The sequence below is a fragment of the Anopheles cruzii genome, chromosome 2, assembly GCF_943734635.1.
Source record: "Anopheles cruzii chromosome 2, idAnoCruzAS_RS32_06, whole genome shotgun sequence".
Classification (NCBI taxonomy): domain Eukaryota; kingdom Metazoa; phylum Arthropoda; class Insecta; order Diptera; family Culicidae; genus Anopheles; species Anopheles cruzii.
This window is the reverse complement of record NC_069144.1, coordinates 38,650,638-38,662,562: the sequence shown is the minus strand read 5'-3', so window position 1 is coordinate 38,662,562 and position 11,925 is coordinate 38,650,638. Positions and strand designations below refer to the sequence as shown.

The following is an 11,925-nucleotide window of genomic DNA, read 5'->3' as shown; positions in this document are numbered from 1 at the left end:
AAGAAAAGTAAAGGCATAAAATTACCAACGAACAGAGGTACTTAAGAAAGCTTATTTACAAGTCACTACTCTTAACTCTCGATCGATCCGATGTTGATTGCCACTAAAACTGTTACCCTTGCTCATTCCAAGAAAGAAAGAAAATTATTTGTACATCTCCTCCACGCTCCTTTTGTATGTTCGTTTGTTTACATATTTTTCTGTATCCTCCGCGAATGTTCCTTTATTGTTTGGATTTTGGTTGTCAATATGGAAACAGTGTGAAACAAGCCAACAAAATCGATTAAAATAAACAGAAAATAACAAAAGAATGGGACAATGGAATGGATGTATAGAAAATCGAGTAACGGTGTAGCAGTATGAGAAAAATACATAAAAAATGAGTAATAAAACCTACACGTAGGTCTGCAAAATGATAAAACTAGTCTATCATAGAAAACTTCAACAAGTCGAATACTTAATTGTTAAAAGTGGAAATAAAAAGCAACCGAACCGAAATGATAAACCGTCACACGATGACACAAACATAACAAAGCACATACATACAAACGCAAGCATAGGTCCCCCTTAGCATTATAAAAGAAAAGTAGCTTATACAATGAATCAGTTGCGGCGGGGTCGCAGGTAAATGTAACACCGTAGCAAACGAACAATTTTTAGAGCAAAACAAAGTGAAAACAAGTGAGAAGAAATGTAACAAATCGTAAGTTAATCTAGATAAACTGGAACCAATCAGAATAGAGGCATAACAAAAAAACGAACGATAACGCGTAGAGCAGCAGCAACCCAAGCTAAAGAAACAGGATGGAAGAACTAAAACCAACTCTATAAGAGCGTGCAGGAGCTTGTGGCGTACGGCTTTGAAAGTCTGTCAGCCTGGAAGGATAAAATAGTAAATCGAAAATTTACCTAGCACGAACACTATCACTCTCATCTAGCCAATCACACCAAGCGCAAACGTCAGCACAAGTCCGTGTTCCTCGTGGTTCTACGGGCACCGAAGAATCTACGTAAGCTCCGAAAACTGACGAGCGACAATCGTAGAGGTACAAGCGATCACTTCAAATGCACCTAGCAATGCATGAAACGTATTACAGAAACCGAACAAAACAGCGGCAGCGGATAACCCCAAACCCCATCTAACAGGCACCTAACTTGGCAGACGAAAACAACCAACGGAAACAGAGAGAAAGGGAGGATAATGCTGCATAAGATAGAAACCAACCACTCAATCTCTTCAGAACCACTCGTACATACTATCACAACTTTACAGCATATAAATCCATTTAAATAATTAAATCAAACGATAACAAAAGAAAAGATGCATATAATTTACATGCTAGAAAAATGGAGTAAGAAAACTAGAAGGTTAAAGCAAGTCGGTTCCGATGGACGGAAAGGAAACGGATGAGAAATTATGGAAAAAATAAAAAAAAACTATTCGAAAATTTTCAACGTGTCTGGTGTTTTCAATTGATTCAAAAGCTTGGACCTAACTTGTTCAATCATAACTATCATGTATTCCGAAAAATGCTCGATGTAAGTTTTTTTCCGGTTTTGGTAACTCATTTGAATATTTGAAACTGCCAGCACTCAGAAACTGACAGCACACTTGCCAGATCACACACAATCACATCAATCATTGCATAAATAAAAACAAAAACATAAAAGGCGCGCGCTTTACTCCAAACCGCGAACGAAGCGTGATAAAGTTGCGAGAGTGAAGATCATATTCTATTCGGAATTTCGGAATGTCCGACGAAACCGACACGCCAGCGTTGCCGGCAACTACTGCCGAATCGCGAAAGATAAATGCCATCGATAAGGAAACTGTGCACAAAATTTGCTCCGGTCAGGTACGGGAAGAATCCGGCTCCCATTGTAGGGGAGAATCCTTCTCTAACCGGTGATATCACTCCTGCAGGTTGTACTGAGTTTGGCCATTGCGGTGAAGGAATTGGTTGAAAATTCACTAGATGCTGGTGCAACGCTAATCGAAGTGAAGCTCCGCGAACAAGGTGCCGATCTGGTCGAGGTGGCAGACAATGGATCCGGAGTGGAGGAGAAAAACTTTGAAGGCCTAAGTATGGGTGCCAACCTAGAATCGCCCTTTGCGCTGTGGTTAATTTTCATTTGGCCCACAATTTTCTAGCCGCCAAGTATCACACATCGAAGCTGAAGGAATTCACCGATCTGGAGTCCATCGAAACGTTCGGTTTTCGAGGTGAAGCACTCAGTTCTCTCTGTGCGCTCTCGGATATGGTGATCACGACACGCCACAGCACAGCCCACCACGCGACCAAGTTAACGCTGAACAACGACGGTCGCATCCAGACACGGTCGCCCTGTGCTCGCCCCGTTGGAACGACGGTCACACTGAGCAATCTTTTTGCCACGCTGCCCGTGCGCAAGAAAGAGTTTCAGCGCAACATAAAGCGCGAATTTCTACGCATGTGTCAAATCCTGCAGGCGTACTGTCTCGTCTCGGTCAGAGTGCGCATTATCTGCACTAATCAGAGTGCCAAGGGTGCCAAAACGATCTTTATGAGTACGGATGGTGCGGACAGTGTGCTGGACAACATAAGGGCCCTGTTTGGACCACAGCAGACGGGCGAGCTGCTGGAATTGAAGCAAGCCATCGGAAGCAACGGAAAGATACAGGATTTGGACGAAAGCGATTTGGGCGACGGTTTGGCACTCACGCAGGAGGAGGTCGATAACTTTAATCTGTCCCAATACACCATCGAGGGCTACATATCGAGCTGTGCCCACGGAGCCGGGCGTAGCACTAAGGACCGCCAGTTTTACTACGTCAACTCGCGGCCCTGTGAACCGCGACAGATCAGCAAACTGGTGAACGATGCGTACCATCGATTCAACGTACACCAGCACCCGTTTATCTTTCTGAACCTGAAACTAGGCCGGACCGAGGTGGACGTTAACGTTACGCCCGACAAGCGGATGGTGATGATGAACAACGAAAAGATCATTCTGCTTGCGGTGCGCAAGTCGATCAAGAAAACGTTTGGCAGTGTGCCGTCGTCGTTTAAGATGCAAAATTTAAATCTAAGTGACTCGAGCCGTCTGCTGAACGTTTCAGTGCCGTCGGAGGACGAGGAATCGACTGGTGACCGGACGGCGGTTGACGGGTGTACTGACGGCGAAATGCAGTTTACCTTCGAGGTACCGAAAGCATCCAGTTCCGGAACGGGGCTGAAGCGAAAGCGCAACGGAACGGGCAATGGATTGCAGAAAATTGTCGATTTTCTCGAAGCTAACAAACCACCGTCGGATAGTGTTACCGAACAAGACGAATCATCGAACGATGAATATGAAAAAGTTCGGTCGGTTAAGTTGATCAAAAGTGAAGACAATCCTTATGACCTTACCATATTGCGAACGGACGAGCCACTTTTGGAAGATCCACCGAGCGAAAAAGAATCAGTCCGCGTTATCAGATGTACCCAATCACGACCCATTTCACAGGAGCGATTTGCTGAGCCAATTGCAAAAGAAGCTACATCCTCGGCGCTAGAACCGGAAATGGCTTCGGGAATGCTTGCACCACCCAGTTGCTCCCCCGGACGATTGGCCTCCGGTGAGCAGCTGTCTGTGAAAATGGAAAGCTCCTCCAGCGACAAAGTTCCAGCCAAGCGAGAGCTGATAGAACAAGCCCACATCAACAGCGACGAAACGATCGAAATTGATGAACCCGATCCACCGGAGCAACCAGATGATCGAGGCGAGGGTGTGCGAAACCGAAACCACCATCGGTTACAGCTCACGATGGACTCACTCGAGGATCTTATCAAGCGCGAGCAGGAACTCCAATCGAAACAGATCATCAAGCGACAGCACGCTCTGACGCATCTCAAGTTCAAGAGCAAAATCAACCCCACCAGCAACAAGGCGGCCGAAAATGAGCTGCAGACGGAGATAGCAAAGTCGGATTTTGCCGCGATGCAGATCGTTGGCCAGTTCAACCTTGGCTTCATCGTTTGCCGACTCGCGGACGATCTGTTCATCGTCGATCAGCACGCGACGGACGAAAAGTACAATTTCGAAGACCTGCAGCAGACGACGGTGATACAGAACCAGCGGCTTATGGTGCCGCAAACCGTCGAGCTGACCGCCGTCAATGAGATGATACTGATCGACAATCTGGACGTGTTCGAAATGAACGGTTTCAAGTTCGAAATCGACGGAGCGGCACCGACCACGCGGAAAGTGCGCTTGATCGCCAAACCGTACAGCCGTAACTGGGAGTTTGGTAAGGAGGACATCGACGAGCTGATCTTTATGCTCCAGGACGCCCCCGGGACGGTGTGCCGACCGTCGCGGGTCCGCGCCATGTTTGCTTCCCGTGCGTGCCGGAAATCGGTCATGATGGGTACGGCACTGTCGGTAAACCAAATGCTACGCCTCGTACGTCACATGGGCGAGATCGAGCAACCATGGGTGAGGTCTTCACGCGGTGGCGCATGTCTTGAACTCATTCAGTTCTAACTTCCCGTATTTCGTTCACAGAACTGCCCTCACGGGCGACCGACGATGCGCCATTTGGTGAATCTCGCAATGATACATCGAGAACCGGAGAAGTAACCTCTCTACACGAATCGGAATCAAGGTCGGTGATAGCCGGTTTTTTTTTATTTCTTGCCTTCCCCCGGTCTACACACTTATCGTACGGAAAACGTTGAAGCCGCTGTGGGCGGTCGACAGCAGCACACCCTTAAGCTGCGGATGCCAATGCAATTCTTTAATTTCCTTCTGCCCCTGGTGGATGAACAACAGCTGGGGTGGCAGATCCTTCAGATTGGGATCGTCGTTCGGGTCCTTGTCGGCCTCAGCGTCGTCCTTCTCAACCGACAGATCCCACAGTGCGATCTGATCATCGTCGCCACCGGACGCCAGTATGGTCGATTCCTTCGGATGCCACTCGACCGTCGTGATGTGATCCGAGTGGTGCTTGAATGTGGCAACGGGAGTTTTCGTCTGGAATTGGCGCAAGTCCCACACGTGCAGTACCCCATCATCGCCGCCTGTTATCGAGAGATTCGAAACCACCAATAGAAAACCCACAATGTCACCAAATCGGACCCCGTCCCGCCCGGTACATACCACTAGCAATCAGAGGTTCGTTTCGGTTCCAACTGATCACATTCACGTCACTTTCGTGCACGTTGGCCGCCGTTAGCATGCACGCCTTCGATGGAGCCGCTCGGCAGTCCCAGATGCGAATGGATTTGTCCACCGAGCATGAGGCCAGCACGTTCGCCTCGTTCGGGCTCCACTGAATGTCCTCGACGGAGTCCGTGTGTCCGATCAGTGGCCGTTGATCGACATTCCAGCCGCCCTTATCGTTTGGCCGCCAAATGTGAATGTCTCGCCGACAGTCTCCGGTGGCCAACATGCCACGCGTCGTGGTACACCAGTCGAGCGCAAAGCCCTCCTTTTGGTGTCCGGAAAAGCTGTAGACGGGCGTAATCTTATCGGCCATCTTGTTCTGCTGGTATGTCCGGCAAGCCTGCTGATCATCAACCGCCGCCAGCTGATCGTTGATGTTGTAGATGTGTACCTTGCCCATCTCGCTCCAACTGGCCACGTACTGCGCACCGTTGAACGTGGTGACGCGCAACCGGTTCACGCACCCGGCGTGCTTGATCAGGGCACAATCCATGTGCGGAAGCGAGCTCTTGGTGCCCACATCTTCGTCGTCGCTTTCTTCGCCGGAATCGTCCGAATCGTCGCCCTTTTCACGTGCCGTCCGCTGTAGGTTGGACATTTTCATCACGATCACACTGTTCACGTGCGTCCGGGCAGCCTGCGTTCCGGCGACGAGAAACGCCGTCAGCGGGAACTCTTCGCGATCCTCACCCAAAGGATCGTGCACCACGTCGAAGCTGAGACACGGTGAACCCGTCTGAGCCTGATGCAGCATAATGTAGGCCGATTCGTCGCACACCAGCTCCTCGTCCTCGGCCAACGATTGACCAGGCAAGTAAACTTTTGCCTTCACCGCCTGGCCGGTATCATCGTTGCCGTCCTTGTCCTCGTCGTCGCTGGCGTCTTCCAGAATGGCATCCTCGATGTTTTGATCTTCTGCTACTTCCATCCGCTCGTCGTCCTGCGACATGATTCCAGATTACACCGTTAAAGCTAACGTAAAAGTGCCTATTTTTGCGCCGGCGAACACTCGTACGGTGGATTGTTTAAAGCCGTACCAGACCGCAAACATTCCATGTGCTCGCGGTGACAGTTCATGCTGTCAGTGTTGTATGCTGTCAGTTGTGTACAGTGTACGGCGCGTGTACAGTGAACAGTTCAACGTTTCGTTCTTCTCTGCATCAGAGACAATATTGATTTATGTTGCTATCTGTAACCTTGTGTTTTTACGGCCGGAATGTTGTGTTTCTTAATTCCGCGCCAACTCCCCTGACACGCCGGAAATCTTTGAAATCGGAACCCATGGCCAGCTGTAATATTTTGTTACCTTTTTGAAAATGTTTATTCTTATCAAACGTGACTGAAAGTGTAAATCGTGAATTGAAATCGAAATTGAATTGCAATAAACCTCAAAACATAACCTTATAATTTGAAAACACAACCTTGTGGTCCAGAACCAGATTGCGTCTTTTATTATTTGTATTGCATCGTACAAAACAAAATTTGACAACACACACAACTTCGCAAAATGTTTCAAGTAATTTAAAATTTTGCTCATTTATATCCTCTCTTGAACATGAAATGGCAAAATGCCGTTTTCGTGTTGTAAATACTGAACAAGTAAACGAATGTAACGATTTAAAACTAGTGGCAAGTTATCTGGTTTAAAAACCTTCAGAGTACTGTTCACATCGTTTTATTTCAAATTTCAATATTCGCTATAGCAATACAGTGTAATACTTTGGTTTTATGATAAAATATAAAGCACGACCACAATTCACCGGGTTCACTAAATACTACCAGCATACAGCGATTCACACGATGCCCGCCCGGTTCCGCATTAATCCCCGCCGATCGAAGTCATGTGGTGCCGCTGGTAAGATGTTGCAACTGAAATGCCGACACCGAGGTGGCAACCGTCGGTGTGCGATTGCACGGTTCCTTGATAATGTTGATGAAGTTGATGATGATGGTCCTGCTGCTGCAAACCGGACTGTTGGTGATGCTGCTGATGCTGATGATACGAGCTGATCATCGGCTCACCGTACCCGCCATAATCGTTGACACCTTCCATGCCGCCGCTGGGTGTTGATTCGGAGAATCCGTGCATAGCAGCTGCCGGTGGCGGGTGGTGCGGTGACTTGACGTTGTGAGACCCGATATCTTCAGGCCCGCTGGATGGGCCACGGCAAGTGCCTTCCTTCAAACGGTAGTCCTTCCACTTTTGATCGGCCGCCGAGCACGTGGTTTGACCGACATTTGGCCCCGCGGCTGGCGACGTTGTTGGTGCAGCGAATGCTGACGGATTCTTCGCGGATTTGCTCGGCTCGACGTGTGGCTGGACTTGTTGAAAAATGAAAGGCCACGCCTGCGGAGACAAACAGTAATACGGGAGAAATATTGAACACGAGGGGCAAACAAAAACGCATAGAGGCCAAACGGTTGGGAAGATTCTACCGCACGGAAAACTTCGGGTGACGCAGCCCAAGTGGGTAATCTGATATTTTATTCGGACACCGAAATGAGTGCAGCGGGCTTCAAGGACTGTACAGACATTTTCACAAAATAAACACACCCAGCTCGGAAGTGCCGGAAATCTTGAGCGTTGGATGCGACAACGCGACCATCTGACGCAATCATCTGCTCCCAAAGCATGTTTCAAACACTAAGGTTGTACCGGATATCAGCCACACACGAACTGTGGCGCAATCGTTAAATATTAGCCCTAATTGACGAAAATTAAAAAAACGCACAAGTGCCTTTTTGTTGGGTTTTTCTTTACTTTGCGAAAAATCCTTAATGTTCGATAATAATGCCGGAATTCGAACCACGTCTGCAATTTAATTCAGCATAAATCAAAACACCCCATGCTATGTCATTATTTAAATTTAATTCGCTTCTCGACAATCGGGCCCTCTTAAAAGAATAATTCCTCCCCAACCCCTAACTGACCGATATGGCTCTTACATCGCTGGCACGCCATAACACCCATAACATCTAAATTCCCTTCACAGTGCCCTCCAGGCTGACTTCCTGATCTAAAGCATTTGTCGTTGTTTCCGCGAGCAGCGTGTTTACGCGTCGGAAAAGTGTTTGTTTGGATATCGCTTTTCAGCGATCCTGTAAACAAGGCATTTGTTTAACAATTAATCGCCTGTGAGGTCCACGCGTTGCGCGCGGGCAAAAAGGATTGAACCACGGCCTCAGGCTGCCATGGCGATGAGTACCGTCGGGCAAGTACCGGGTTCGGGTCCCAGCAGAGAAGGACAACGTAAGGAACGTTAAAAAGATGGAGCCCTTCCCGGATGGCAGCCGCAATCCATCATAAAAGCGCGTCGAAGCATCAAATTTCCGCTTCTCGGCCACTCGCGTCGCGCTGCCAGATTTACATCATCTTCACTGCGGCCTGTCATATGGACGCGATGGATAGATTTTTTTTTGTCGTTTCATAAAGCGGTTCATCTTTGACTTCTCGATCTACTGATCGTTCCTTTTTCGCGTTTGCGTCCATAGCATTTATCTCGAAGGCGTGCAATACTAGCAGTGGCTGTCTGCGCGGCTCAAGCCACGACTGTGCCAATGTCACACTTTCTTACTGGTCCACCCCCCGCAAACCATGGCACACTGCACTTACTAATGAGTCACCGGGACTAGGGACCCTCCATTAACCGTGGCCATAAAAGAAAGAAAAATCCCCGCGTCTATTTGTTCAGCTCTAATGACTTGTAAACATCACATTTCGAGATGAAAAGTTATAGCACTTCGGAATCCACATGCCCATCCGCCCCGCACCGCACCGCGAGACAGCATCGGGAGGCAGTGGGAACGCGCGGCGTCTATCAGGAAACGTCTTCAGCTATTCCCAACCCAAGCCAGGCGCTCTGATATGATCCACCTGGCGGGCGGACGAACCGGGGCCATAAAGACAGGCAGTATCGTGGGCTGAATGGCGGCTGATCTTCGATTTCCCAGCGCCAAACACTTATGCTCTTGCGCGATCATACCCTCCCGGTGCTAAATATACCCGTCGTCGTTGTTGATGGGGAAAATCCGGCCACACAGTCTGTCCGACCGACGGCCGGTGGGAGTGCCTCACGTCCTCACGGCGAAGCCCTTCCAAGGACGCCCAACTTACCGTCTTCGGGGGTTGCGCCAAATTGGACGAAAAGTCCTCCACCGACTGACCGTCGAGTGTGGCCGCCAGGTAGTTGATGTAGTTCTTGGCCAACCGCAGCGTGTCCAGCTTGGAGAGCTTGGTGTCCGCCGGAACCCACGGTATGTTGCGCTTCAGGTTGAAGAACGCTTTCGACAGTACGCGCATCCGAGCCCGTTCCCGCGCGTTGGCCGCATTACGCTGGATCGGGGTGCCTGGTTTGTCGTCTGCGGACCAGAAAAGGGACGTTAATACGGGGGAAATGGTGTGAGGATTGGCGACACGATCGTGTTGATCGAACAAGAATTTACAGTAATCAACAGCTCTGCAAAGCCAACCGTTAATTTTTTTCTCACGGAACAATCAGGATCGTATTTATGGCAAATCAAGCATACGATCCTAAAAGTAATATTATGTTATTATTCTCGGGTGTAAAAATAACCCCGCAGACATATCGGCACAACATTATTTGCCAAGACGCGAAACATAGTGCCAATAGTCAAAAGAAAGAAGAAAATGCAGTTCATGTAGGCTGTTTTTAAATAAAATCTAATTGAGGTTAAATGTCTCATCAAGCAATTTTTTCGAACCGCCGCAACGCTAAAGTTTGGATATTATCAAAACATTTGGCAATGGTAATAATAATGTTAACAATGCACTAAAACGTGTTATTATTTTATGGAATTTTATGAAGGGAACTTGAAATAGAAATACACCTCGAAATACATCAAATACAAATGCTTGAAATTTGTTCCAATGGCAAGAGCTTACTCAAACGGTTTAGCTATTAAGGTTGTAATAAACAATTAGATACACATATTTTTATCTTTTTCCGTGTACTTTTCGAAAAACCGTGTTGTATTGGCGAAATGAATCATCGACAATGAGCTCAATTGTTATTGGTTTGATTGGTTTGATGAGAATGTTCAATTGTTATTGGTTTACAATCGTAAATATATCTCAAAACCAAGACAACAATCATACTGTATTAAATCACTTGAACGGTTCTTTTCCTAAAACATCCACAAATTAATTGCACAATTGGCGGTAATTATTAACTGTTCCAACGACCACCACTTTTGTTTGAAAAAGTAACAAACTTTTTTATGTTACGGTCATAACATGTGCATTGCGAGCTCTTCCAACTAGTAAATTTCATTTACAATTATTTTAACTAAACTATTATTAAATCATTTTAAATTAATCACAAACTAATTATTATTTTCCAATTATACAATATTTAAAATTTGGAAACCGGACACATGTTTGTTCGTCTAGAAGATCACACCGCACGTTTGATAGTTACCATTAGAGCTGAGGTCATCGTCGAAGCCGTCCTCTAGTAGATCGAACTTTGGTGATGGGGCTCGTTTTCGTTTGGGCATTCTGCGATCGTCTCACTTGGCCTGCTTACTATTCACTTTATGGGAACTGTATTCAAAAGCGGTCACGTAAACGCACTCACGGAAGATCACCAAAACCACAGAATTTGTGATCCAGGACTGGCGCAATACCTATTATTGTCCTTTCAACTGATCACTTCACTTTGGATGAGGAATGAGGATTCGGTTTGGCGGCGCTGGTGGAATGCTGTCACGATCTCGTGATCATCGTCGCTTCAACGATGCTGGTAAGGCTAGCGCTAAGATTGCACTAATTGCGTGATTACGACGGCCGACTCTCCGTGCTATCCATCGCTAGGCTTGGCGTGCGATTCGCTAAGTCTAATTTTAATCCTCATCCAGCAAGAAAGGGCGGAGCCAACGGATGCAGTTCACTTAGCGTCGCGGCCGTCTTAACCAATCAGAGCCGATCTTGAGGCGCATCTGAAGTGCTTCTCGTGACGCTACCGAAGGGTGCATCTCCTCGATGCACACATTTCGGGTGCATCTCGTCGATGGTTTCGTATGCTTTGTGAAAGGGGCTACGTAAACATTTCTGTGGAATTTTATCAAATATGTTAAACTAAGTGTGAGATAAAATTGCGGCATAATGTATTAAATTTACGCTGTGTTCTTTTTGGCGTTAAAAACTCGGTTAAATGCTTTAAATCGATCAGCTTACGGTGCGATTGTTGTAAAAAAAGTTTCTTAAACCACCCTTGGAGTGAAAATCGGAAAGAAAAGGAATACGTGCGACGTCCAACGTGGAATACCGTGTATCGCGCGACCGTCGTGTCGCGTGTCGTCGTGAAATGAGCTGTGGAAATTTATGACAAATTAGGAGCAATTTATTACCGAAAAACCCGGCCAGCAGACGGTGCATCGGGAAGTCGCCTCAGGGTCCGTCACGGAGTGTCGAAGAGTTCCATGGACACCAAATTTGTCGCTTGGCCCATCACCTACACTGCTTTTGCGTTCGTTTCTTCGCTCGTGTTGCACCCACGCGGATCCTATTACTGGCCGAGGGCCCGAGGCGAAAGGACGAGCGGGTGACATAGCTAGGGAAGAGCAGTGTCCTTGCGCCGCGCGAGAGACCTTAAGCGGATCAAATAACGTTCCCATAAAACAAGCCATTCCAAGCCTAAGCCCACCGGATTTGTGGTTAATCGTTTCTCGCACTTTCTAGTGGCAGCGAAAGTGGTTGGCCATAAATTATGCAACCGC

General features: G+C 47.5%; 3 protein-coding genes across 3 annotated transcripts; 1 reads left to right on the top strand and 2 right to left on the bottom strand.

The window, feature by feature from the left end:
* Positions 1 to 1,751: 1,751 nt before the first annotated feature.
* Positions 1,752 to 4,602, top strand: LOC128268105 (mismatch repair endonuclease PMS2). Its single transcript, XM_053005121.1, has 4 exons — positions 1,752 to 1,856; positions 1,925 to 2,084; positions 2,153 to 4,458; positions 4,528 to 4,602. The coding sequence occupies exons 1-4, from the start codon at positions 1,752 to 1,754 to the stop codon at positions 4,600 to 4,602; spliced, it is 2,646 nt and encodes an 881-aa protein (XP_052861081.1).
* A 60-nt stretch (positions 4,603 to 4,662) lies between these two features.
* On the bottom strand, positions 4,663 to 6,136 carry LOC128267284 (glutamate-rich WD repeat-containing protein 1). The gene is made up of 2 exons (XM_053004090.1): positions 5,122 to 6,136; positions 4,663 to 5,042 (listed from the first exon to the last, which is right to left on the bottom strand). The coding sequence occupies exons 1-2, from the start codon at positions 6,134 to 6,136 to the stop codon at positions 4,672 to 4,674; spliced, it is 1,386 nt and encodes a 461-aa protein (XP_052860050.1). The 3' UTR covers positions 4,663 to 4,671.
* An 843-nt stretch (positions 6,137 to 6,979) lies between these two features.
* LOC128279037 (neurogenic differentiation factor 1) lies at positions 6,980 to 10,729 on the bottom strand. The gene is made up of 3 exons (XM_053017757.1): positions 10,626 to 10,729; positions 9,302 to 9,546; positions 6,980 to 7,534 (listed from the first exon to the last, which is right to left on the bottom strand). Exons 1-3 carry the CDS (start codon positions 10,702 to 10,704, stop codon positions 7,007 to 7,009), a joined length of 852 nt encoding a protein of 283 aa, XP_052873717.1. The 5' UTR covers positions 10,705 to 10,729; the 3' UTR covers positions 6,980 to 7,006.
* Between the last annotated feature and the right edge of the window lie 1,196 nt (positions 10,730 to 11,925).

What these genes read in the sequence shown, in the direction of transcription:
- LOC128279037 (XM_053017757.1), bottom strand. Translation starts at nt 10,704, where the DNA reads ATGCCCAAACGAAAACGAGCCCCATCACCAAAGTTCGATCTACTAGAG. An exon ending in CGATGACCTCAGCTCTAATG is followed by an intron (nt 9,547 to 10,625) that starts GTAACTATCAAA and finishes TCTGGTCCGCAG; the next exon opens with ACGACAAACCAGGCACCCCG. An exon ending in TGGCGCAACCCCCGAAGACG is followed by an intron (nt 7,535 to 9,301) that starts GTAAGTTGGGCG and finishes TTGTCTCCGCAG; the next exon opens with GCGTGGCCTTTCATTTTTCA.
- LOC128267284 (XM_053004090.1), bottom strand. Translation starts at nt 6,136, where the DNA reads ATGTCGCAGGACGACGAGCGGATGGAAGTAGCAGAAGATCAAAACATC. An exon ending in CGAACCTCTGATTGCTAGTG is followed by an intron (nt 5,043 to 5,121) that starts GTATGTACCGGG and finishes TCTCGATAACAG; the next exon opens with GCGGCGATGATGGGGTACTG.
- LOC128268105 (XM_053005121.1), top strand. Translation starts at nt 1,752, where the DNA reads ATGTCCGACGAAACCGACACGCCAGCGTTGCCGGCAACTACTGCCGAA. An exon ending in ACAAAATTTGCTCCGGTCAG is followed by an intron (nt 1,857 to 1,924) that starts GTACGGGAAGAA and finishes TCACTCCTGCAG; the next exon opens with GTTGTACTGAGTTTGGCCAT. An exon ending in GAAAAACTTTGAAGGCCTAA is followed by an intron (nt 2,085 to 2,152) that starts GTATGGGTGCCA and finishes ACAATTTTCTAG; the next exon opens with CCGCCAAGTATCACACATCG.